Raw genomic sequence first — 27,821 nt, 5'->3', positions numbered from 1 at the left:
TAATAATTAAATACATACTTTGTACCTATGTCGCCCCTTCCATATGAATCTCAAATATATTGTCACAATACGTCTTTCACAATAGTTAGGATTATTACCCTTATTTTACAGATGAAAATGCATTTTTCCAGAGTCTACTAATTTGGGTGTCTCCATGTGGGGTGCTGCAATTTTGGATGCACCCTCCCCAGCTCTGCTTGATTGAAATGGAGATGTGCATGAAACAGCGGAAGCAGAGAAGATGGACTGTCTTCAAATTTTGGCCAAAATTACTTCTCCAGGGTCAGACAGGAAAGCAGTAGCAAAGCCAGGAATAGAAGCTGTCTCCCAGCTCTCTTCCTTACCCAGAAAACAGTATATGATGCAAGATATCCATATGACAAATTGCACAGTCATGTGATGAATTGCATTACTCATGTACCTTTTATGGCCTCTTCCTACTAATCCATCTGCCCTGGGGTATATTCTAACATTCCACAGTTCTGAATAGCCATTAAAAATTCCTGCTTTTCTCCCAAATGCCCACAAAATTACACCGGTCTGAGGTGCAGACCTGTAATATTCAGTTCTGCACAAGTGATAGGTTTAAGGCTGAATATCTCTCAACACATGAAGGCAAGAAATTGGAGACTTATACCAACAAATGGGAAGGCTTGCCATGATTTGTTTCTGAACGTAGGACTTACTTCTAACCCTAGAAGGTTACAAGATATTGGACTTTAAAGATGTGACATCTTTATACAATGGTGTGATTGCTGGTTCTGGAACAATTTCTATAGCGGGAGTGCTGAGAGCCATTGAACCAAACTGTAAACCCTGTATATAATGGAAACCACTTCAATCCTGGGGGATGCAGCAGCACCCCCAGCACCCTAGTTCCAGCACCTATGGGTGTGATGTGGTATAAAGGTTTTATTTTGACTTTTTTTGGTAAGTCCTGTATAACTCACTAAGTGCTGCATAATTCACTCATGGCTTCACCACTTATGTATGATGCTTCTATCCAAATTCATGCCAGTAAATCTATATCCTTCACCACACAATCATTTGTGTGTCTATAATAGAACATCCCTATATCAGTATATAAAATATGTATATATTATACTGTGTGTATGATTTAATAAATTCTCAGAATAAATATTTATCTTGTGTATTGTGGTGGAGCATGTGACAGTGGGTTGTAGAGGTTAAACCAGGAGACAAACAGTCAGGACATTTGGGGTCCTAGAAAAGTACCTTTAACCAAGTTAGCACTTAGGTCCTTTTGAAATCAACGTGACTTAAGCATGTGCTTAAAGTTAGGCATAAGTTTAAGTATGTGCTTCAGTGCTTTTTTCAACTGGGGCCCTGTTGAAGTAAGTGGAAAGTATTCATAGGCTGCAGGGTGATGGTTGGGTTTCAGGATCCTACTGCTAGCTCTGCCCCTAACTTATTGTGGCCTTGGACAAATCACTTAAGCTTTCTGTGACCCAGTTTATACATCTGTAAAATGGATGTAAAAACACCTACTTCTCAGAGGTCTTCAGAGAATGTATTAATGTTGAAGTACTTTTGAGACCCTTGGATGAAAGGCACTTACAGAAGTGTAAAGTATTATCATTATATATGTCTGTAATAATATTTCACACCTATAAATCCAGGTGTAATATGAGCACAGTTCATCAAGAACAATATAATGGGTTTCATGGTGGAAACCTGGGCATATTCCTGACAAACTGAATCCAAAGCTACAGGACATAGGGAGGGAAAGATAGCTCTTAAAACAAGATAGTTTCACTCTAAATTCACAACTCAGATGTACTTAATTTTCAACAAACCCCGTGACCCCCTCCCAATGTCCCATTGTCTCTGGAGGATTGTGAGAAATAAACTTGTTACAGCACTATTTTTCTCTTTCTCCCTCAGGCATTTTATATTGTTTCAGAAAAACACGAACTGGGATTTTTTTAATGTTTATTTTTAAATATGAAACTATATGGACAATATTATTGGTGCATTTCTTGAAATGTGTCCAGAATTCAAACCTGGAGGCTATAGAAGTGCTGGAGTGAAATTGGCCCTAGACAGTTAATAAATTCTGAGCAGAGATGCATAAATCAGCAAAGGGTATCTTTCAAACTTTTTTTTTTTTTTCCAAAGGGTGGGCATGGGGGAGGGAAATGTCTTCGGAGAATTGTTTTCTATCAGTTCAGAAAATAGAGAAAAGAATCCAGCAATACCCAGTGCTGGTTAGCAGATTGTCATTTTTGGGTTTGATGTTCCTGGGTTTAATTGTCTTTCATGTGAACAATGGCAGGAGCTCTCTAGTGTGCCATGCGAGCATGATAAAAGGGGGCCGTTCTTGCATAGCAATGCCTTTTTTTTTATTATTAGCGTAAAAAATTAGCAAGCTGGAAGTCGTTAGAAGGAGTTCCACTGGCATTAATTGTAATGCAGCCTGAATTTGTTTGCAGACCAGTGCGGCAAGACAATAGCAGCAGGGGGAAAAAAAGCAATATTAATAGCCTTTTACTTATTGTATCATTTTAGCGAGCCTTAATAAGGTGTCTGCTGTCAACTGGAATTTATTAAAAAAAAAAGACATGGTAATTGATGTATTGCAGTAAGTATGGATGAGGGCTCAACTTGATTAATGTATGAGTTGGCTTTTTAAGGCATTTTAAAAAGGCTTCTTAACTGGGTCTTAAGAGACTGGCACAAGCCCAGTGTAAACTACCTCATTGCAGTTGGAAAACAGCCTGACAGCTGCTGATGTCTCTTGGGCTTTGCTTTTTTTTTTTTTTTTTTCTGATCAGAGAAAACTGAAGTAATATAGTCCTCGTCAATAATTGCAGTACTTAAAAATCTTATAAAGGGATTTCTATTCTTCCCTCCGGAGATAACTTTTCAAAGGTTAAATTAGTTTTACTTGCGTGTGCTTCAAATATTTCAGGTCCCAATAAGGATCAAGTTTTGTTTTAAATAAACTGCTAGTTTGTGAGTTGCATGGGATTAACGCTTTACTGAATATCTACTGTTTCTAATAGGAGTTGGATATTACATCACATCCAAGTTTGGCTCACTCTATTCCCCAAAACAATCTACTGCACATTGCTCATTGTTACATTCATGTTGCCAGTTCGTTTCACAGAAGGGCATTCGTTCTTTATTTTTTATTTCTCTTGAATTTCTCAACTCCTGTTTTTGAGACCTTACCTACTGAGAGAGTCTAGCAGACCTGCATTCAGAGCTCAAAATAATCTAGAAAGACAAAAGCTGGGATTTTGATAGGGACCTATGAGAGTTAGGTACCCAACTCGCATTGAATTTCAATGCAAATAGAGTGCCTAACTTCTTTAGTCTCCTTTTGAAAATCACAATCTAAAATATCCTAGATGCCTGGACATCCATGGGTCCCCCCGAAATACTGAAGGACAATCTAATAAGAAGACTCTCTTCTGATTCCTAGTATGTGTGAACGAGGCATTCTGTACATGAACAAGCTACCAGGAAATAAGAGTAGTACGAGTAAAAATATGCTTCTTTAACTATGCTGTGGACTTCCTGTATGCCTCACCTGAATTCCTCACCTATTGTGCCCTAAGTCAAACAACTGATATATGGTGTGCTGTGCTGATGGGACTGGCAGCAGCATAGGTACATCTGTGCATATTTGGTACACTGGTGTTTCTGCTTGTAACTGCAGTTAGCCAGTGGGCAAGCAGAGAAATACGTTGAGAGGAATCATAGAGAGAAATAGTTCAATTACTTGTCTCCTGGGGTCACCATGATCTTGAGGTGTAAGTTAAAGGGGCAGGCATTTAATTGTATTAAAAAATTTCCATATTTGTCATCTAAAATAAAGAACAACTCTGTACTGACTGGACTAATCAAGTTCCAGTCTGCTCTGTAACGATACCATCAGCAGTGCTGAAAATGTCATATGCGTGTATACAAAAATCAAGTACAGAAATGCAGACTTCTAATTTCCCATAGTAGTATGTGGTCCTTCCTGATATCTTTAGATCTTCCCCAAGAGAAGTATTCTTCCACCTATATAGATGCAAACTTAATTTGCCTGTATAGGCTTCATCAGTCTCAGGTCTTGGGAAAAGCTGGCATGTATTTATACACTCTACAGAATTTGGAAATGCAGGTGCGGTTGCTGTTACAAGTCGTGTGCCAATATGGCTGTTCTGTGTTCCTAGTATCTTCTGAACTTCCTGGTGTCATCTGGAGATATTCTGTGTCCTGAGATACACCTGCCCTTCTTCTTAGCGTATGCACAATGTACCTCAAGTGGCACGTGACCAGGATTCATCACCAAATTTGGTCCAACGATTGGATCATTAGCTTCTCTGGCTGGGGCCGGGTACCGATGGGGAGCACCACCTGAACGCTGATCCATGCCCCCCTGCACCTGCCCTGAAGGATAAGGATAAGGACCAAGATGTGGAGCCTCATAGCATCACGTCCTGGAGTACTTTGTTTTTAATAAGTTTTTTTTGTTGTTGTTGCTAGGAATGGAAGTTTGTGCCAGACACACCAATCAGAGCTATTTCTGGAGTCTGTGTGCAGCCTAAAAGTTAGCTGTTCCACCAAATTGGCTTAAATTGGTATCTCCCAATAATATCAAATAGTTTTCCTAGTTTCTTCTTAGGGTTTCAGTTACCAAATACTCAGTAGCAGAAGGTTCAGACTCACATTATTTTAGCTGCTTCCCTGCATAGTCATTGTACTATTAACTGAACTGGTCACCTAGTTCCAAGGAGTGTGATTTGTAACCTTTGTTTACATAAGGTATCATATTGGTAAAGTTTTTAGTAGAGGGGTGATTTGCTGCGAACTTTCTTCTTGCGTTTGTCATCGTTTCTTCTAATGCCATTTGTCTTGTTCCAGCAGTTCATTTCATAATACCCTATTCTTCCTCAATTACAGAAAAGAAACCAGAATTAGTCTGCAGGACTATGAAATTGCATTAGTTGCATCTGTTGCTTTTCCTCACAGCTAGTCTCGTGCGGTTTCTTAGAACCCAGACTATGTTTCCAAGGTATTTTCCCAGTGGATTCAGTATTCCCTTGTGAATAGCATTTAAACATAGGTGTCTCTGAAGTTTACTCTTCCTTCCTCTAATTACACCTGTGTGGCAGATGGTGCAAATGGCCCAGCATACATTTGTGTGATCCTGTGCATAAAAAGATGCTATACCAAAAGCTACTTCCTTTTCCCTAACTCAGATTTCTCAGAATTCTTTTCAAAATCCAATTTCACCAATATTAATTCCTCCTTCTTCATGTATCTTCTTAATTTCTAGATATGGCCTTGAACCAAAAACTCTGGATCTGAACACTCAGAAAGATTAGGGGTGTTTGAAATCCAGACATAGATTCAGATCCAAATTTTGCAAATGGCCCCATCTTTATAATGAATGTAACTGAAACCCTGGATCTGAGCAACCCTAAAATGTTAGGTATTCACAACCCAGATTTGAATATTGTGGCTTCGATTCCATCTCTATATATTATCCAACTTATCTGTCTATTCTTTTTCACTAGATTTGTAAGCCTTTGCTTTCTCTTTCCCTTCCTGAGTCTGACCTATTACCAGGTACTCAATACTTTCATCTATAAGTGGGTCTGGTTGGAATTAGAGGGGTCCACCCCACATCTGCAGGTGGTAACACCTGCACATTCTTTTCTATACACAGGAACCTGCACATCATGCAAGAATGGGAGGGAGATTGGTGACTGTGATCATTAGTTTGAGGTTTGCCATGTGCATACAATATTAAGTTCATATGCAACCAGAAATTCCCAGAATTCTCCAGGCCTGTATTAACTGTATTAAGCTTCCTGGCAAAATTCTAGTCACCGCCTCACTTGGGGTTCTGAAGATCTGCATTCTGTCCCTGGCGTTGCCATAGACTTTGAATGGGACTTTAAGATCACTTATGCACCGTATTTGCATAATCTCTCTAAGACTCATTAGCCCCATATACAAATGGGGAAACTAATATTTATCTAGGTAATAACAGGGCTGTTGTGAAGCTAACTAAATGAATTAATGTAAGTAAATAACATTGATATTGCTGGAAGGAAACAGCCGCATAATATTTTGCACTTATTAATTAATAGAACTGTTCAGTAGTTTTGATTAGAAATGAAACAGAACTGGAGCCTTACAGTACCATGTTTCTGACAAAGTGAAAGGCATTGTTACTCGCTTTTAGCAAGCCTGAACCTGCAGCAACAAGTTTTTATAGCTAGAACACTGCAGCTCCTTCGGAGTTGCATGTGAAACAGGCTGAATTCACAAATGATATGCTGGCAAAGTGGTTTCATACATTTTTGTGGGAGAACTAGTTTGTATGAGCTCACAGACACAGCGTTTTTATCGAAAGGTATGCATGTGAATAAGCCCAGTTGTTTTGTGGTCAGATCTCATTACCAACCCGCTAGCAAGGTCCTCTCACTGAAACTGGAAAGGGAGCTAGGCCTAACTCTGATGCCACAGCAGAACTCTGATCTCAAATCCTCCCTTCTAAAACTGGCCTATAGTTATTACATGAGTAAAAATACAGAAGACTCCACCATAAATACAGACTAGGTATCTCTGCTGACGCATCATACAAAGAATTCTGATCACAGGGAAATTCCACTTTCTGAAAGTGGACTAAACTAATGTGAGACAGAACATACAGCTAGCTGTGTTACCTTGGCTCACATTGGATATGTCTACAGGGTTTTTTTCCATCTCATTATTTGATTGCCACATTGATTACAAAGGTTTGGAGTTTACTCTACGAATCCATCCAGGGTAAACTACAAACATCGGGGGAGTGTCCAGACTGGTCTTTATTAAAAAGGTGTTGAGTAATATCTTACTACTCAAGGTGTCCCATGATTGCGCTATTAGTACTACTTAGCATGAGTACTGGTGACAGAATCTGACACATATTTAGGCAGTTCCTGATAAACGGAGGGATTAAAAAGGCATGTCAAACATTTTTACCTAAAAAGATTTTGAATTGAGAAATGTTTCCAAAAATAGAAATTGGTTTAAAAAAAAAATTCAACATTTTTGAAATTTTTCTATTTTGGGGTGAAATCTTCCATGCTATTTTTTTTTACCAAAAAGTTGCCAAAATTATCAAAATTATTGAATTTTTTTTCATTTATTGAAAAACTGCATCATCGTACAAAATTTTTTGGTAAAGACAAATTTGGAAAATCATGTTAAAATGTTGTGATTAAAATTTTAGTAAAAATGACCTCAGAAAACTTGAAAAATGGTCCTATTTCAAAATGTATCAAATGGAAACAACTTAAATGTCTCATAATATTATCTTAAATTGTTAACACCTATTGTTGTCCAGTTCTGGTAATAACACACTAAGCCACTATTTACAGGACACAATCAAACACAAGTGCTTGAAGAATGTATTTCTTCCTGACTTTCTCAGCTCTAAATCATATCCCTATTGCCTGAGAAACCAAGTGAGAATGCTTCTATTGAGTAGGGTTTCATAGAGTATCAGGGTTGGAAGGGACCTCAGGAGGTCATCTAGTCCAACCCCCTGCTCAAAGCAGGACCAATCCCCCAACTAAATCATCCCAGCCAGGGCTTTGTCAAGTCTGACCTTAAAAACCTCTAAGGAAGGAGATTCCACCACCTCCCTAGGTAACCCATTCCAGTGCTTCACCACCCTCCTAGTGGCTGATTATATGGGATAGACTCGGCCAGTCATGGACACAGGAAATATATCATGTGACTCCTTGTGGCTCAGGGCACAATGGTGGGGGGAGGCGAGGTGGCCTAGCTGGGCCAAAATTGAGTGGTGCTGTGATCCCATGTTCCAGATCGCAAAACCACTCACTCAAATTTGGCTTGGCTGCCGCTGACTTAGGTCAGAGGGGCAGCTGGGCCAAATTTGAGTAGCGCTGCAACCCTGTGCATCTGCTTGGCCTCCCAACCTTCCAGTCCTTCTGGTGCCTATGGAGACTGGGCACCTCCAGCCTCCCATAGAGAAGCAGGGCAGGGGGCACCAGAAATTCCCAGTGCCCAGGAGGGTGGAAGGATTGGATCTGGGTTTTTGGTGCTTCTTGGGAAAGCAGGGATGCAAGAGGAGGCAGAGGTTGGGATTCCCAGAACTGCCTGTCCCTTGGTGAGCATAGTACTCTTCAGCCGGACGACTTCTCCAGGTAAGAGCTTAGGGCTGGGTGTGAGGCAGGGATACCATGGGGTTGGTGAAGGGGGACACCTTGGAGCTGGGTGCAGGGCAATGTGAGAAAAAGAGCATGGGGCTGAATGTGGTGCAGCAGAAGGAGTGTGTGAGTGGTGCTTGATGCAGGGAGGAGAGCGTGGGTCTGGGTACAGAGTGTGGGGCTGGGTGAGGAGGGGCGGGGAGGGGAACTTTGGATCCCCTAGGAAAATTCTGCTTGTACCCCTGATATGTCAAAGTATAACACAAACTACTGCCACTTTATAGATATCTGTCTGAAGCAGAAAATTTTTCAAAATATTCCTTTGGACAGCTGTGTACATGGACACTGTCTGAGTGAACCACTGCAAGTACGAGGCTGCATTTTGAATAGGAATTGAGGATGACTTCTGTTTCTTTAATAATTAGAGACAAACGCTTTGCATGGTTCTGTTTTAGCATGTGCACTTGCGTATTTTAGAAATGGGCCTGTACCAAATCCCCGATTCTGCCATTTGTGGCTCAGCACCAACTCTAGAAAATGTGTGCATTACCTGGCATGCACAGGCAAAAATCCCTGCTTTTGACTTGGAACTGAACATAAAATACCTGACTTCATGCATGTAACAGTGTCTTGTATGTAGTGGTGAAATGTCACGGTTAAATTTATATGCTCAGAAAGGTTATAAGGGAAAGCTAAGTGCACCCCACAACATTTTTATTTACCCAGGATGTCAAACTGAAATGTTTTTAAACATGCTAATGAGGAGTCCTTGCTCCCCGTTAAGAAATGTCATGAATTTAGTGCTGTACAAGATGCCATTTTGTGCAGTTGAAACGAAGTTCCGCATCCTATTTTTAAACCTTGACATGATCTGAGATTATGGTAAGTACAGTAGCGATAGCTTTGCTGTTTATATCTATAAACTTTAACAGAAGAAATCATGTTGCAGCCTTATGATGGGGATACAATAGACTTTTTATTCACGCTGTGGGTATTTCTCGGTACTTCAGAGACATGGGTTTTTTTTTCTTATTAACCTGTTTTCAAAATAATCTTCCCATATCAAAGCATGTTTAAAAACAGATTGTTTTTGATAGCAGTAACTAAAATGCAATAAGAAGAAGCCTTTTGATCTGTTGCAAATAAACTCTTTTGCAGATAAATATGTAACAAGTGTATTTTTGTTCATTTGCTATCAAATTTAATAATAACCAGTGGAATTGAGTTCAACAAAAATGGTTTCATATCAGTCTTTGAATACATACTTTTAAATATTAAAAGATAATGATTTGTATGGCATTGTTATATAATGCATTTCTTGTCTTCTCTTGTGTGCATGTGACGAATTCCAGTCGATAAGCCCAGGACTCTGGAGTCAGTTGTCTGGCTAGTTATTAAGATTAAGATAAGTACTAAGAACGGAAAGATACAGTGCATTGTACTACCCTTATGGGACTGGGCCACCTAGGATTCCAAGTGTAAACAATGAATTAGTTCTCCCTGGCTCTTTTCAAACCTGAGGTGTACACTGTAAATATTGGTGAAATCTGATGGAAAGAGTGTGCAGAGATTATTATTATTTTACCCTTAAATGTTGCTTAAAAATAAGAGACCACTTTACCCCCCCCCAAAATTCTGAACTCATTCAAATGTGCCTATAAAATACTAGCCTAATTCTGGGACATGTTTATAGGAAAGGTCATTATTTTTCATACAATAAGTAAGAAAAACACCAACACTTCACCATTAGAAACTTCATGCTGAATATACTGCAAAAATAGCAACATATTTATATTCAGTACCATGAAGTGCAGTGAACACTTAAAAAACCTAAGGGTCTGATCCAAAGTCCACTGAAGACTGCCGGAAGTCTCCCTGTGTCTTTAACAGGCTTTGGATCAGTCCCTAAATGAGAGTTTAGTAAAATATGCTGTTTCTGGGCATTTTGAAGCCCTCGTTGTTAATGCCTTCAAAGGTAGAGTCTTCAGGCCATCACACTGTCTTGTCTAAAGGAAGAAGGGGGGGGAGCGGGGGAAGCCCATGCCTTTTATTATTCCATGCTAATGAAACGTTACCGAGGTACACGAAACAGAGGCAAATATTTTCTGAAGTGCAAGCAGTGATTCATAGTAAATATAGTAAATATGAGCATTGCCACAAATTGGTAGGCAACATTTTCAGGACTGCAAAGTTTAACTGTCTATAAGATCACTGGAGGAGTGATAGAAAGGGGTAATTTAGCAAGCATATCGCAGCAACATGCTGTGCGATGTAGAGCACTCGGTAGCAATTAATTTTTGTTAATGAATTTAAAACTAGATGTATGGAAATGGTTATATAAAATGTATACACTGCTAAACAGCTAACTAGTCCTTGGGGTTTGCGCTTTAATTATCTGTATGTAAATCATTTCAACCAGAGCAATCTAATGAGTCAAAAACTGCTAGGAAATGTGGATCTGGATTTGTAAGGTCTGTAAGACACTTCTCCCCTCCCCCCCGCCTCCTCCCCACCCTGATGCCCTACTTCACTAAAAGGCCTTTACATATAAGCAGTTACTATCCTCTAATTAAACACCTCCTATGAAAAGGATGGTTTATAAAGAGAAAATAGGATTTAGTGATGCTTTCTAAAGTAGTATCACTAAATTCTAAGGATGCCCACTGTAGGAAATGTATGCTAAGGAATATTGAAAACTATCCAGCTGCTACAGAGGTTATACTTAGATGACTCATAAAGATCTCTCCCAACCCTAGTATTTCTAATTTGATGGGAAACAAAACATTTATTTTCATTCTGTAGAAAAGGAATGAGACAACTATGCAAACTACTTTTTCTTGCAAGTCTGAATGTGTCTCTTAGAATCAGAATGTGTCTCATTCATACTGCAGTTAAATCATTGTGCTTCCTGAACTCCCTCACGCATGGACTAAGATTTCCTCTTAACCGGGAATAAAGATAAAAAGCTGTATATATTTTTTTCTGTTTACAGTTATCTTAAGCAAAATTAAATTAAACCAGAAGTTATGATGAAATCACAATTTATAATTGAATTACTAATACAGTACGGTATCTGATGGCCTTTGATACCATCAAAATTTGTATTTATGTGCTGTAATTGGCCATATTAAATATACACAATGGCCTTTGGAATGCTTATAATACCACACTACTTCTCTTTTTTAAGATGGGATCTTTATAACATGATAACATACTTCACAGTTACCTACTACAGGGAAAGCGCTACTTGGGCTCGTGATGTGAATATATGCTGTATAAGCAGGCAAAGAAATGGTCCAGATTCCTAATGTTTAACACTTCTTGCAAAACTCATATTATAGAAGATAGGAACACACATCTATTGTACCCTACACATTGTACGTTAACATAGTTGGACACACGTTTAAAAGTCCAAACATAAACCTTGGGAACAATATCCTAACATAGTTTAGATTTTAATTGTTCCAAGGGGGGGGGGGGGCAGGTGTGTATGAGTTTAGCCTCTGTGCAGACAGCTCTGTGCTGTATATTCAGCGAATGCACTTGGAACCAGCTGCTTGTTTTAAAAAGCTCCTTAACTCAAACTCCGTATGGTCTGAAATATCCAGATAGTTAGCATTCTTTCCAGTTTGATATGATTGAGACCTTTACTTGAACTGACCTCAGAAGGAATAGAAGACTAATTGAGGCAGCCCTAGTTCTAGCTCTCTAGAGGTGTAAAACACTGCACATGGTATCTGGTGCATGCATAAAGAGGTTTACATAGTGGAGGGGGGAATGGGAGAGGGAAGAGGGTTTCCCCCCCCCCCCTTTCTCTCTCAGTACTATTTTTTTTTTCTTTCAGGAAAAAATAATTTCAGTTTCATCTTAATATCGCTGCATAGTAAGATAATAAGCACAAATGTAAAATGCACCCAAACAATGGGGAAGGTAAAATTAGGACAGTACTCAGGTGCCTCAGGGCTGTAATTAAAGCACTCTGGATAAAAAGAGATATTGTGCCTCAGATTTATGTTCTGAGGAGGGAAAAAAAAAGCGGAAAGTGAAATACAGCAAAAGAAACCCTTAATTCCAATGTATTTCAACTCACCCATCAGAAGAAATGGCATTAATTCAGGTACCCAATTACTGTAATGTGGTTCAGAGCACCTCAATAGGTGTTTCAATCTCAAGCCAGGACTAACATTTGTAATCCTTTAAATGCACTTAAGAAATTGATGTTACAGCCCCACAATCTGTTAGGGGCCTTGCTTCCTGGCTGATTGCAAAGTATCCCACCATTAATTGGATCATCAGAATGTGATCCGCGTCCTGGTCCTCGGATTATGTAAGACTGACTTTGCTCTGACGCGTTGAACCAGAGGCTTCTTTTGCTGGATATTTTGACCCTTAATGTAGATAAGTGGTATTTTTCATCAATCTTAGCTTGCATTAAAAAAGGGAAATGTCAATTCAATGTGGGGCGTTTAACTTAATTCAACATCTTTTAATTTAATACCTTGGAAAAGTTAGTCTGTCTCCGACCTACCTCATACTTCGGCTGATGGAATATTTTGTAAGACACTATTGGAGATACATTGTCTTGTTCCTCAAATAAAATCAAGTTCCCAAAGTCTTCACTCTTTGTCTCTTTATGAAAAAGGGGTAAAGGGGAACAACTTCTTGTACTGCCTGCAGTTGTAATGGAGTTGCTTCAGTCCCTGCAGACAGTTGCGCCTATCTTTGCCTGAGAGAAAATAAATTCTACATTTTTTTTTCCCCAGTCTTCACTTTGCTGTTTTCATCTTGGACTGTATATTTCCTTCAGGATTGTGTGTGTTGGGGTGCTGCTTCCTCTTCTCACACCTGTTTGTTTGCTGAATGGAGTTTTAATAAAACTCCTCACTTTGATTAATTTGCTGAATATATTTAGTAAATGTTGGTGCTCAAGTAACAACAGTGGATTTGGACATCGTCTGTTTTGGATCAGATCTAAAGCCCATTGAAACTAATGAAAAGACTTACACTGATTTTCAGTGCACTTTGGATCAGGTCCTTTATCCCCAGAGCTGGTGCAGGACAGGCAGTGGCAGCGTATCCTTCCCTGTACGGCCTTACCAATATGCCTCCAGTCTGACCTGGAGGGACCATTTGTAAGTATGTGATTTTTCTGCGCCAGTCCTCTTCCCAATCTCCCCCACCCCCAGATGCTGAAAGCATTTTTCCCACTTGTATGGACATAGTCAACTGAGTCCAAAGTCCATTGCAGCAAAGGTTGTTAAATACCCAGTAGAAGGGTACCCTGGTGCTTTGCCACAATGAACACTGAGTACATTTGACCCTGATCACATCATTGGAACAACCATTTTTAACACAAGTTTGAGGGGTGCTCCCATGTTTGACACTTAATCGTGACTGTTTTTTCAAAAGTAAACAGAGACTAAGGGTAAGGGGTTCGTTCACTATCCATGCCTTATCAGTCCTTGACATATTTCCTGGGGCTGCCAGCAAGGCTGCCTACTAGTCCCAGTTGTGGTGGTAATTTCTGTGATGTAGACAGATGTTCTCAGGAACTCTCTCCAGAAGAGTGGTCCAGAAGAGTTCTGTAGGGTATGTTTTTGCTGTTTCCATGGCAGGGGAGAAGTAGGTTGCTTTTACCTCCATTATGGCAGCATTATCTGTGTCTGAGTCTGTCAGTATCAGACCTCCTTTTTTGCCACTGAAGTTCAAATTTCATTCCTTCCTGCTTTTTTCCTGTCTGCTTTTTGGGCAGAGTTTTCTGTAAGTACGTTTTTTGGAATTTGGCAAGATCCAAGAGTTTTCTGGCCAGACTATGGAGGTGGCTTTTTTCTTGTCTTGCAGTAGAGAGAGTTTCCACCTCGAGGAGGAAGTGGGCTGACCAGCTGAGGAGAATGGTTCTTGCATTTCTTATGTTTACGTGCAGTCCTACGAGTAAGGTAGATTACCCGTGAGAAATCCTATCTTATCAGAGGCATCATCTGAATGATTGTTGAAGCTATCTACAAGATTTGTATGAGGTTTATCGTACGTTAGGCAGTGTTACTGTGAGCTGGGAAACCTTAGCGTCTGAGGTTTGATAGTGTTAATGCCCAGGTTAGTCAGCTCTCTGGACATGCACATTTGGTGAATGCAATCAGAGAATTTTGATCTGAGTGTGTTTTCTGCGTTTGACCGCAGAAAGAAATGGAATGGATATGTTACATCCAGATATGTACTTCTGGGTTTGTGGTAAGAGGTGGGGAGCAGGGGAGGAAAGGAATGAGGTAAGCCAACCCCAGGCCTGTATCATCAGCCAGCCAGGTTTCTGGGATCCAGACCAGGTGACTTGTTGATAATAAGATTACAGATCATTAAGGATTTATTTACCATATATCTTGCACTGGTCAACATGAGTCTCAGGTCCTGCTCTTTGTCAGTTTTGGGTCTATGTGAAGTAGCTGTTTGCTTTGAAGCCAATAAAGTTGTGGTTTCACTTTACACCAGGAGTGTATTTGGCCCAGATTCTCCAGAACTAGAACATCTCTCTCAAAACCAGTTAAATAGCTATTGTGGCTGTGGTATGACAATAAAGGAGAAGCTAAACCGTTTGGAGTATTTGTGGAAACTCTAATATCCATAGCACTTGTATAGAAGCAGCATTTACCAGCAGGTTTTGCACTAGAATAAGAAGCTTTTGAGTATTATTCCACTGTATGAAGGTGTTTTGTAGCTTGTGGCAAAGCCTTCCTGGACAACTGATTTTACACACAGTCAGTGTATCTCAGGGTGGTCTGTGGCATGGGGTTACATTGTAAGTGTGTTGCTTACAATTTATTTAATTGGAGTCTTGGGTCACATTTCCCTTCTGCTGCATCTCCAGATAGAAAGCCAATCTACGTTTCTTGCTTTAAGTACACTACAAGGTTGGAAAGGAAAGTTGAGTTTGTGATGAAGTAGATATATTGGCTTCCCATGCTTTTGAAGACAAATGGAATCTCATCCATCGCTGCTGTACCAGTACGCTGGTGCTCCGTTTCAGACTGCTTTGGGTTAGGATTTCAGTTTGCCCTTCCTTCCTAATGGGGTCCCTTGGTGGTGAATGCCATCCATACACAGGATGGATGAGATGCCCTAAGGACCTGAATCAGGCTTGCCTTTTAAGCAGTGCCTTGCTGAGCTGTGAACTGGGGTTTCCTTGAACTGCTCTGTGAGGATATGAATTCAACTTTAAGACAAAAAGAGAGCAAAAATATTGTATACAGAAGCATGTGTCAGTTAACAGCACATGGTGTTCTGTAGCAGTCTGAATATGTATCGAAAACGATTTCCTTGTGGAGTCTTCAGTATTTCTGTGAGTCTCGTTTTCCTTTGTTCTAACTCCCACTGGGACAGGTAGAGAAAAATGGCTGGTGCATCTGCTCTGGCCACTGTCAGACAGAAACTTGCAGCAGAATTAATTCCGTCTTCTCTAATGATCAGCAAGTTACCTCATTGTCAGGAAATGGCCTCTTCAGTCTAAAGAAACCATCACAACTCATTCTCATTGTATGCTACAACACCTTTCTCTAATGCCTGCATCTCTCTTACACCAAAAAACGTTCCCACCTACCTTTTAAGCTTAAGGTCAGAATGGTTTCTTTACTCCATAAGTCTGGGTGTTCCCGGATATACTGTGTGTATCAAAAAGCTTTCAGATTAGAGGCCCTACATTTTATATCTTTTTCTTTTCTTCCAAAGAGCAAGCTCTGCCTTCCCCTTTATGTTGGAGGAAAGGTTAAGACATGATTGCCTGATGAAACCAGGCCTGCCACGCTGTATCCATCTTGTTAGATCAGATTCTTACCTGGCTTGCCATACTATGTTGAGGAGACATGTTTGTGACTGTCCAGTGCAGACAGCTGAGTGCTTCCATCCTGTTAGATCCCTTTTCAGATGGATTTAGCGGTAGTTTTTACACTGAGGACGCACAGCTTCGTGCAATAGGAATCTTGCTCAAATTCTTATGCCCACGTTTTTACACAACTTGGCTCTCCCCTGAATAATTTGCAAGACAATGCTGAATAAGGAATACAGTCATTCCAAACTCCTGGCCTCCAATGGTGGAAGAATCACAGGCACAATTATTAGTGCCTGCAGTGGCACACAGTTTGAGCTCTCCTTCTGTGGTTTGCTGGATGCTGTGCTCAAAAAGTAGGCCTATAATGTTTATATATTAGAGTTATATATTGTATATTTTCATTCTTTCTCTGAGTGGTGGCACATACATATGTGGAGTCAGATGTGTGTGAAGCTTAGCAAGTATGTTTGAAATGGCTGAGTTTGGTTTCAGAGTTAAGTCCGGCTGTTGCTTTAAACACTTTGTATAGTGCAGTGATTTATGCTGTACCAGTCTCATAGAAGCAGGCTGATGTGAATCATGAATGAACTACTTTTGAAAGATGAAAAGGATGTGAGTATTCCCTTTCTCCTTCCCTTGCCTTCCCTCATCCTACCCTTTGCTCCCCTCCCATCCAGTGCAAGTAAGCACATTCCTGTGTGATGCAGAGGAACTTGCTAGATACTGGTTAGTCTGGTTCTTCTATCTGGTTTTAGTACTTCTTTTATGTGTCATCTCTCACACTGTCTCCCTGTCACCTCCCCTACCATTTGAAACCCATATATGCTAAAATAGTCTTGAATGGATCAGTAAATGTGTGTCATAGAATGGGACCAAACAAATATGTTTACCCAAGATCTGGGAAGTGGTAGGAGCTGACCTTTTACACTTTTTATACTTTTCAGGTCTGTAAGCCCTGAGTCACCCTAAATCTCCTGTCCCTATAAAAAGCTGCATTTTAAAAGGCTTTAGGAGGCTTGCTGACCTTGCAACCTACTTTGTAAGGAGTCTGCACCCACAGCTATTAAACAAAATTAATTTCAGCACTTTTAAATTGTTAATCTTGCAAAAGACAACTCGTTTGCTCTCCAATGATCCCATAGGTCATCATTCTGTGTGCTGTAAGCCATCACCGGGGTTTGTGGCTCTGAACATCATCAGTCTGCTTGTGGTTTTCCAAATGCCTTTCCAAATTAATTCCCTTGCTCTCCACTTTCCCTCCCTCCCAGCTCTTTGAGATCTGGGAACTTGGTGAGATATGTGGATTTAGCAGGCATTCAAAAATAGCCCACAACATCTTATTTTCAATTTAAGGCTACTCTATCCTAAATCAGTGCTTCTGACTCCTCCACCTTATGGTAATGAACGTTGGGCAACAGGACATTAATTCAGGTAGGAAATGACAGCTTTAGTGTTCTGAGTGTTCGTTTTTCTATCGAAAGGGTTACATCTCTTGTAAGTTAAGTATCTCTTTACCCATGGGGCAAATGTTTTATCATGTATCAATTTATTTTGTATCCCTTTTAAGTGCATTTTGTCTGCTTGGCTGTAGAACTTGGAAATGTTACCTTTTCCCTCCTTGTGATGATGTGTGTGTGTGTGTGTGTGTGTGTGTGAGAGAGAGAGAGAGAGAGAGAGAGAGAGAGAGAGAGATCTGGGATTATCATTCTTGGTTGTCCCTGCTCCTTCCACATCTTTTGTCTCTGCCACTCAAACCAATTTCAGCTATCCGCCGGCTTTCATTTGGAATAATAGCCTCTCTTTTTACTGTTGTCTTGTCATGTTTGATTCGGCAGCACAAGTGTTTTAAATTAGCCAAAATGTTTGCATGCTGGGCTTACTCTGCTGCCACTACCAGTTGTAGATCTACTGAACCACTTGATGCTGAAATTGATGATTGCTCGGAAAGAATAAGAAATTGTTGGTGACTACCGGGAAGATTCGTTCACGCCGAGCCCCTTTTAAACAACATAGAGGGAGGGAGAGAGAGATTTCCTTCATTTTCCTGCCACCTGGCTGGTGGTTGTATTGTGCTTGTGCCAGGTTCCTGCTGAGTGATTACAGTCCTGCTAGGCTGGGTAGTTCCTGTGATTTCAGAAATAAAAACAGAAAAAACCCCTCAAAAGATGTGCAGTTAAATTCAATGACTTACAGCTGCTGGGTTTTAACTCACTGGTGAGAGAGCACTTTAATTTCTTTCTTATTTTATTCTCTCCATATTGAATTTTACTTGTCAGAAGTTTTAACCAACAGAAAGCTACCTTCCCTGGCTGCTGGAATTTGTGGTGCTAAACCACCAAATGGGAATTGAGCAGTTTTTTTGAATATTTTTCTAATCAACAGGGATTGGACATTAATGTGATTTAGTAGTGAGCTCTGGAATCACCAGGTAAAACCTGCCAATGATCCTCAAAATGTATTATTACTGGTGTTGGTATTGAAAGAGATTTGTGACCAGAATTAACAAGTGGCCATCCTACCTGAGAAAGTAGGTATTGCTGTCTTATGCATAACTTCAAAGTAACCAGAAACATTTTGACAGTGCTAAACTCTAACCAGTGAGACTACAGAATTAAATGACAAGTGGCTGGAATATTACTAGAGATGCCATTGTATTTTATTATCTAGTACATTCACATCTACAAAGGTAGATGTGCCTCTCCCCCACAACTCCACTGAATGGCTGTGGTTTGATGTAAATCGTCTTTGAAAGATGATACATCCTGGTGTTATTTTGAAGCTTTATAGCCCTACCTATCTGGACCTGGACTTGCCCCTACTGGTAGCTGGCACTACAGGTCACAAAATGAGGATAATAGGTCAGCAAGTGTTCTGTGTACAATAGCTCTTCATGGTATCCAAATCTACCTGAGGCATAGGAGGCTGTGTTATGTGACCCATGTCTCTATCAAACCTTATTGAAGGAAATTTGGTAATCGGAACATAGGATTTGCTGCAGTGGGTTAGACCATCAGTTCTGGCATCCTACATTTTGGTAATGGCTGGTATCTGATGCTTTGGAGGAAGAAGAATAAACCTGGTCACACCCCTAGCCCGTTGTGCAATGGACTATACATGGAACTGTGTATGTGTGTGTGTGTGGGGGGGGAGCGGAGTGCAAAGAATAGTAAAAATGTGACAGAAATATGTCACGTGATATCAGACACACACATAGGCACTGACTTACTCAAATCCCAGGGGGTGCTCGACCCCCGCTGCACCCCAGGCCCCAGCCATACTCCATCCCTTCCTCCAACTCCCCACCCACGCCCTGCCTCTTCCCATCCCTGTTCCACCCCAGGCCCAGCTCCCACCCCCACCCTGACTCTTCCTGACCACTCCCCACCTCTTCCTGCCCTGGCTGCTCCTCCCCCCCGGCGCCTCCTGCATGCTGCTGAACAGCTAATCCATGGCGGGTGGGAGGCGCGGGGAGGAAGCGTAAGGAGCTGATCAGCAGGGCCGCCAGTGGGTGGGAGGCTCTGGGGGGAGGGGGAGGCACTGATCCTTGGGACTGCTCATGGGTGCTGAGCACCCACTATTGTTTTTCTGTGGGTGCTCCAGCCCCAGAGCACCTATGGACACACAGGAGCCAGGCATGTAGGATGTGTGATTCCAGACACACAGAACACTATTCCTCAAGATTATAACCAAAAATTGTACAGTGTCCTGGATAAGACAATAAATATCACATATTCAGTAATAGGACTGTACAGCATCTAAACTTATAATGATGTTTGCACTTGCATTGTTACAACTAAGCTAATTCCATCATCCAGTTTTTCTGGTTATTAAATTATATGTTGTCATTTTATAAGCTATCATTTGTCTGAAAAACACACCGTGGCATAAATTTTAAGGAGTTCCTGTAAGTCTTTGTTTTCTCCTTGCCCCCCTCATGTATTTAATAAATTTTGGGGAAATAATCTGAATGAATAAAATATGGATCTAATTAATGATATGAATCTCCAGGGCCCAGCAATGGATAACTGCAGTGTAAATCTAGCACTGCAGGCTTCAGTTTACACCCAATAACAGCAGATTGAATGGGGAGGCAGGATACCATTATGGGTCTAGTCCTGTTATCTCTCTCTAACTGCTGTAATGTTCCAAATTGCTGATTTCTCTGCTCAATCAAGACAGTTGTATTACAGGAAAATATATTGGTAGAGGTGCTAGTGAGGGAGCTAATGCAAAGGATAATGAGTGGCTGTAGCTATGTCCTCCAGCAGACTTTGATGAGTTTTGATAATATATGGGATGGGTCAATCTGCCCTATTAGCAAATGTAGCCAGTTTATGCTCTACATACAAACTAGAGATTTGATAAAGCACTAAATGAGTTTTCCGGCTCTCATTCACAAGGTATTAGATGTTAGAAACTTAATGGGATCATCACGCTTCTGCCACACTTTCGTTAAAATGTGTTCTGTAACGTAAGCACGAGGCAGCATGACAGCTCACTGGGAGAGGAAGGGTGGTCTTGTCGCTAAAGCACAAGGCTGGGAACTTCTAAAATCAGTGTGTGGCTCATGCCTCTGCTTCAGAATCCAGTGTGATTTAACATCACTTTTCCTCTGTTTCCCCATCTGGTTAAAGTTGGAGCCCTTTGGAACATTTTCAATTGAAATGAAATTTCAGCAAAGCCAAAATGTTTAGCTGAAATGTTTCAGTTTCAACTTGCATCTGAAGAAGTGAGGTTCTTACCCACGAAAGCTTATGCTCCCAATACTTCTGTTAGTCTCAAAGGTGCCACAGGACCCTCTGTTGCTTTTTACAGATTCAGACTAACACGGCTACCCCTCTGATACCAGTTTCAACTAGACATTTTTGAAACGGGGCTGGAGAGGGAGGGAGTGTGTGTGTGTGTGTGTGTGTGTGTGTGTGTTGAGGGGTCAGGGAGAGATGAGATAGTGGGATGTGAGACCAAGTGACTCAGGCCTGGTCTACACTCTGGGGGAGGGGAGAGAGCGATCTAAATTACGCAACTTCAACTACATGAATAACATAGCTGAAGTGAACGTATTTAGATCTACTTATTGCGGTGTCTTCACTGCAATAAGTCGATGGCTGACCCTCTCCCGTCGACTCAGCTTGCGCCTCTCGCCCCAGTGGAGTACCGGACTCGACGGGAGAGCGCTAAACTAGACGCAATAAATCGACCCCCGCTGGATCAATCGCTAACATTGATCCAGTGGGTAATGTAGACAAGCCCTAACATTCACACTCATAGCTTGGTGGTTAGGGCGACAGAGGTTCAAGTTCCTGCTCTGCCTGAATCAGAGTGAGCTGGGGTAAAAATCTCTGTGTTACAGCAGGACCTTGTATTTGGGTTCCCTACAACAGAGACAGGTGCCCTAACACCAGGCTTCCCACAGCCTCTCACTGGGACATTTGAATGCATCTTTCCGAATCGAAAACATTAGCTTTTCAGTTTGAAAACGGGCATTTTGACACACATCTTTTTTCATGAAAACATTTGAAAGGTTTCATTTTTGTTTCAGTGTAGAGTGAAAACAAATCCGAGAACCTCAGATGTTCCTGTGGAACAGAATGGTCATCCTCCAGTCCACTGTAGTTAAACTTCTCCCCGTTTCATGAGTTTTTATTGTGAGGCTTAAGCCCCTAATGTTTGTGAAGTGCTTTGACTTTCTCTAACGGAAAGTGCTGAATAAGTGAAAATAATAATTCAACCCCCGTTTCTGGTTTAAGAGACTAAGTAGCGTTTTATTCAGCAGTTGCTGGGAAATTGCCCAAAACGAAATGGAAGAAAGTACGGGTCCAGGTGATGCATGCTAGTAAAACTGAGCACAAAAGAATGAAGTTGGCTAGATAATAGAGTGCTTTTTTCTTTTCTTTTTAATGTTTCACAGATATCACTGATCTTAACTTGTGCCAAAATTTTACTAGTGTTGAGGAGATAGTATTGAAATAGCACAGAAAATTCAGTAGACAGGGTGGGCAACATGGCTGCCAAGCCAAAGACCTTGTATCAATACATGTTTCTGCATATTAACACAACTGAGCCAAAGCTTGAATATTTGCAGCACTCCTGGCAGTCAGGGAAAGTATTGTTATCCCCATTTTACAGCTGGAGAAATTGAGACAGCAAGTGACTCTCTCCCAAGGCCACTTACTGAGTCAGTGTCTGGAGTAGGATTAGAACTGTGCAGTTCCTAGGCCTGTGTTCAGGCCATTAAACAGCATTGTTTCTCTGATCAGATTGGCAGCTATTTTATAAGTCTATTTATTCCACTATCAAAGAGGACACAGTTTTTGAAGCTTTGAATGTTTTCCTCTCTTTTTAAAGAAAGACCTAAAACTGGTGGCCACAATGCACACTCACAGTAGCCTACAGAGAGCTCTGTTTTAAGATTCACTAAGCAGAAATTATTGTGAATTAGATAGTTTTGCAAGGATTTTTTTAATGTACTTTTTTGCTAATGCTCTTAGTTTTGGTTTCCACCATATTTTCAAGTATTGTTCTTAATTTTAGTTTTTAAAATATCGCTTTATTTTTACTAACAACTTATTGCTAACAAAGATCGCCAACTCCGATGGCGTGTTTCTAGCCTTAATCCGTTTCCTAGCACTAGGGAGGCATTTTTACCTTTTTTGCAAAAAGTAACAAGAATGTCATATATAAAATTACCCTGTTTGAAAGAATGGAAGCTGCATCCCAATATAGATCACAGTGGAAAATGACTCAAAATTACATGACAGCTTCTCCCCCTTCTTTTCTCCCCCTTCCTTTTCTCAGTCTGTCTCTAGTGCAGCTGCAGCATGAAACATGCACAGTGTATTGTGACATTTCAGTTTACTGTTACTAATAATTCCTATGCATGTTTCATTAGTCTGTTATTTATAGAATCATAAAAGGGTCTCTTCAATATTTAGCCTCTGCAATGTTGATGATGACATCCTAAAGATTGAAATGTTCTTTTAAAAGAAAATAACATGTAGGTGGAATCTTCACTTCACCATCATATTTATCGATTCTTTTGTCATATTTAAAGTCTCTCACAATCCCTCTACAGAGAGGTGGCTTTAACTATATGAGCAGTCAAGGAAAAGTCCAGGGCTGAAATCCTACATCTTACAACATGCAGTTACAGAGGCTGCGGAGAGCATGAACTCCAGATGCTTGTATAAACAAGACTTACTAGAAGTCTTTACCTCATAACTCCTCATAAGCTTACACCTGACAAGCCACTCAGCGCTAGAGGACTGTGTTTTCCCTAATAAATTCCTTTTTGAACCCACTTGTTAGTCAAGCGTTGTGCAGACTAACTACAGAAAGGGCCCTGTGTCTTGGGCATAAATTACTCTTGTGTGCCACTGTCTCTGAGCAGCCCCCCAGTTATGGATTACTTTGTTCTCGACTTGACAGGAACATAATTAGAACTGTTGATGAAATCTACCAAATTGTTCCTCCGTGGCCTCAATGGTCAGGAAATTTGGTTGAGTCGTATTTGTCACCGACGTAAAGGCTCTAAACACTTCATATTAACTATGTTATTAATGTGCCCTCTAATCTGTCCATGAATTGGTAACACTTGAAGTGAGCTGAGCTCTAATAGCACCTTGTGATGAATACATTGTAATGCTGTTAAAAAGTTTCTAGAGGGTGAAAAAAATGTTAATAAAAAGTGGATGTTGCTTTTTTTTTTTTTTTTTTTAAATGGAGATTCATTTAGGCCTTACATTGACAGACCGTTTTCTGTTCTATAGGATTTGCTGACATTTTGGCTGTTTCATTGCCAGAGGAGGCTTTGTGTGTCCCAGAGGAAGTGAGCGATCTGGCCATAACAAAACCCACCAAAATATTTAAACACCGTTCCGATCTTTTCTAATGCAATGCATAGTGAATGTGACTAGAAAAGGATGGTGAGTTCATGAAGGGGAGTCATTTCCCTCTGGCCTGCAAGTGTCTGGTGAAACATGCACAAATGAGCCACTGGGGGTGGGGGGTGGAATGATTAGAACCAGGAACATTTACTTTGCTTCCTTCTCTCAAATATATTGCTTCATAGAAACATACAAATATTAAATATGGGTCCCAGCTAATGTGTTTACATCTGGATTCAGATCATGAACTTCCTAAGAGTTTGGGGTGTTCAGATCATGTGTTTTGGTTATCAGCCCTTGTCAAAAAAATTTAGTCACTAATCACGGACTTGTAGATGTTTTAATCTTGCAATAAGTTATATAGAAGAAACATTAAGACGGGACAATTACTGTTGAAAACCCTGAGCCTGCCAACCATGGTGATTGGTTGAAGTCCTAGAAGTTACCAAGCAGGTATCACAATGCATTGAAAGGGGAGTTATTTGTTATGGTCCTGATTCATTCGAGTTGATGTGTTTTGGATCAGGCCCGAAAAGCTAAAATATTTGGTTGCTCAATAAGATGGCTTTTGTAGAGGGAAATGTCTTCAGAACAAAAAAATGATCTCATACTTTAATGTCACTTTGAAGAACATTGAGATTCTTTTTACCTGGATAAGTAATTGTGTTTAGACAAGTAGTTAGAATACGAAAATGCTACAATAGGGGTGTTCACATGTAGGGTTTTACGGGAATGAAGACAGTTCTGACAACATAATGTTTAGAACAGAGCTGGCAGTATAGAAAAACAATAATTTTATGTCCTTTAGCTGCTCTGCAAAGAATCAGGTAAATTGGTCTCCATTGCTGCAGTACCTTTGGTGATTTGTTTTTATTAATTCTCAAACAAAACAAACAAACAAACAAATGGAAGGGGAAAAACCCTTGAACCATTAAGGTAATGCTTAGTGTCTGATTTTAAACCCACAAATATAGAGAAATTCAGAGCACAGCTGAAATTTTGTGTTTATGCCACCTGTAAATATCACATTAGATCCCCTCCTGCTCAGAGGTTACCGTCCATACCAACATAAGCTAAGGAGAGAGTTTCCATCCTACCAAGCTGTATTTTCTTGCTCATCTGGACTTAATTCACATGCTTAAGAATGACTGAAGGGGGTAAATACCTGCACTGAAGAAGACTATGTAGCGGGGAAGAACCTAACAAGAGCATGTGAAATAAGTCGGCTATGATACCTGTTTTGGAAGCTGCTCTGCCTGAACTGACCCCTGCAGTCGCACAGAACTGTTATGAATTTAATTGGGGTCCCGGGTGGGCATCGGGGAGGGGTGTCTATCCGTGTTGCTCCAGTCGCAAGATTGTGACCTATGATAGCAAGGTGCTGTGTAAACATAAATTTTGGGTCCCTTGTCATGATTTATGAAGTCTTTTTCTTAGCTTCTTGTCAGTTTGTCATTGAATACGGATAGAAGAGAAGGTTCTGATCCTCGTCTTTTAACCCCGGAATCCATGGTGCTGATGTACTATCTCTTCCTCCCTATGGCCAGCCTATACCACAATAGGTCTGTTTGCAGGCACAATGGGACTGTTGCCTACAAAGCTGAGACACATTAGTGTGGGAGGTGGAGATTTTTCAGACACTGACCCATGGTTTCCTCAGATCTCAAACATCTTCCCCATAAAATGCAAGTCTCATCTTTAACCTCTCACAATAATGAATATAATCATAAATAATAAACCATTTAAAGTTTAAAAAACAAAAATTGCCATTTATTTTTTTAAAAAGAGGTAGACCCCCCAGAAATGCAGGATGTTAAAACTGCATGTGGATCTTTGCAATTTTGTAAGGTGCTCCAATACCTGGTTGATGGCTGCAGTATAAATACATACAAAAAGATCTCTCTTTTTTTGGTCCCACTCACTCTGTCTTTGCCCTTCTTTTTCTCTCTTAACCCATCTATTCTGAACTTTTTATTTTTCTCTCTTCTCTTTACTTAAGTGCACTCAAAATCACAGGATCTTGGAGAGCTTTCCAAATTGGCTCTTGTTGCCTGCTTGCAGTGTATTCCAAACTCTATTATAGTATCTTTTGTTGTATGTGTGCTTTAGAATTCTGTGTCATTTGGGACGTTACTATTACCCAAAGGCACACATTATGTCCTGTACCTACTTCATCTCACTTTCCTTTTAGTATGTATTTGCTACTTACAACATTTTTATTAATGACTATTTAGATTATTTTTCTGATACTATCGATTTTCTTTTTGCTTTCAATCTCCAGTGGGAGTGTTGTGATATATACTCACTCATTCCATCTATATATACATTTCTATTTTCATTCCCCAGATGTGTTAAAGGCAGATACGAAAAGGGCCTAGTCTGATCTCACTTGCTATTTACCAGTGTGAGTTTGGAGTAATTCCACAAAAATCAGTGGAGTTGCACCAGTGTAAAAACAGATTTAGATCAGAGTTGGACCCTTAAATGTTAATTTGGTAAAACTGTCACTCTACAGCATCAGTTGTATGGAGCATATGTTAGTAGATGCTCATGTCTGGAATGATGATTCACAGTTAATCGTTATAAGAAATAGGCTTACCACTCCATAAACTCTGGGAAGGACTGTTTTCTTTTCCAAACATTTAAATTACTCAGCCATTTTATGCATTAAAACCCAATTATAACTTAGAGTATCAGAGAATTTCAAAAGCTATTTTCTTCAGCAATTGTGCCTAGACCTATATTTTATCACTGAAAGTTCACACTCTTAAATGCTTTTTTTTTTTTTAACGGAACTAGCAAGACATTTGACCAGACATCAGGTGTTGCCCTAAAATACTAACAGAAAAACCATATTTTGTCATTTCAAAGGTTGAAATTCTACTCTTGGATCAACATGTTCTTGGCTTTAAAAAAGGTTTTTGTAGGCTGAAACACTGAAGCTTATATTCTTCAGGACTGATTACCAATTGTGCTTTTACCTCAGGTTAGAGATAGGCCAGTACCAGAATACTAGATCCAAGCTCTTTGCAGCTAACTCTTCCTCCTTCCTGACCCTCTCTTCTTTTAAGACGTATATGGTCAGATCTGAAAGCCCTTGAACTCTGGGAAAGTTGTGATTTATATCCAGACTTTATGGTTTGGGTCCATCTCTATTCCAGGTAGCCATGTCTTCTTCATTTCAGATGGCAGAACCCTAAGCATTTGACTCAAGAGGAGCATGAATACCATAATAAACCACTCCTGTTGTTTCTACTATTCTGTATGCACTGAACTAATTGAAGTCTGAAGAACCAAATAAATATACATTAATGACCACCCTACTGTCACTTAAAGGAAAACTGTATCACTCAGACTAGCATTATGAAATTTCAGTGCACCCAAATGAACTCCAAAATGTAGCCGAATAATCATTGACCAGCTTCCTTTGAAACTGCAATATTTAGAGACAAGCAAAGGCTGCTTCAATTAGTTTGCTTTAAGTATCTTATGAACACTGCACATGAGAGAACAAAGCCAGAAGGAAATTTCCCACTCCCACAGCCTTATCCACAATTTGAGAAGGGATTTGTAGGATTATGAGGAATGATGTATACTTGTTTTGGAATTGAAAGATGGGTCTCACGCACCAGGTTTTGGCTGTCACCTACTTGCATTGACATGGTCTATCTTGGCGGGGTTCTATGGCTAAAAATCAGCAATGGCCATGCCACAACATGCAGAAATCCCTACTGTTTCATTTTGGAATACAATCCTTTGTGATAGTAAACCTGATTTGACAGTGTCCAGCTGAGAAGATGCATGATATATGACCTATTTGGAGTATGTGCAATTTTTAAAAAATATTGTCCAAGACAATAGAATAATCTTTCAGATTATCCATTGGGAGGCTGATTTCTCAGCAGAAATGTATGTGTCTCAGATTGTATTAATCTGGGG

The 27,821-nt window shown here is 40.2% G+C and overlaps 1 protein-coding gene across 5 annotated transcripts in view; it reads left to right on the top strand.

Annotated features, from left to right (window-relative positions):
* ESRRG (estrogen related receptor gamma) overlaps nt 1-27,821 on the top strand; it is a 468,749-nt gene that overhangs the window by 166,130 nt on the left and 274,798 nt on the right. Inside the window, exon 2 of one of the 5 annotated variants that reach the window (XM_034764591.1) lies at nt 23,766-23,921. The exons of the other annotated variants lie outside the window; for them this stretch is intronic. Coding sequence (XP_034620482.1) covers nt 23,887-23,921 — 35 coding nt within the window. The 5' untranslated portion in view covers nt 23,766-23,886. The remainder of the gene's footprint in view (nt 1-23,765; nt 23,922-27,821) is intronic. 5 annotated transcript variants of the gene reach the window in all.

This window comes from Trachemys scripta, chromosome 3 (assembly GCF_013100865.1).
Source record: "Trachemys scripta elegans isolate TJP31775 chromosome 3, CAS_Tse_1.0, whole genome shotgun sequence".
Classification (NCBI taxonomy): Eukaryota; Metazoa; Chordata; order Testudines; family Emydidae; genus Trachemys; species Trachemys scripta.
The sequence above is the reverse complement of the archived record's forward strand: the minus strand, read 5'-3'. Positions and strand labels throughout refer to the sequence as shown.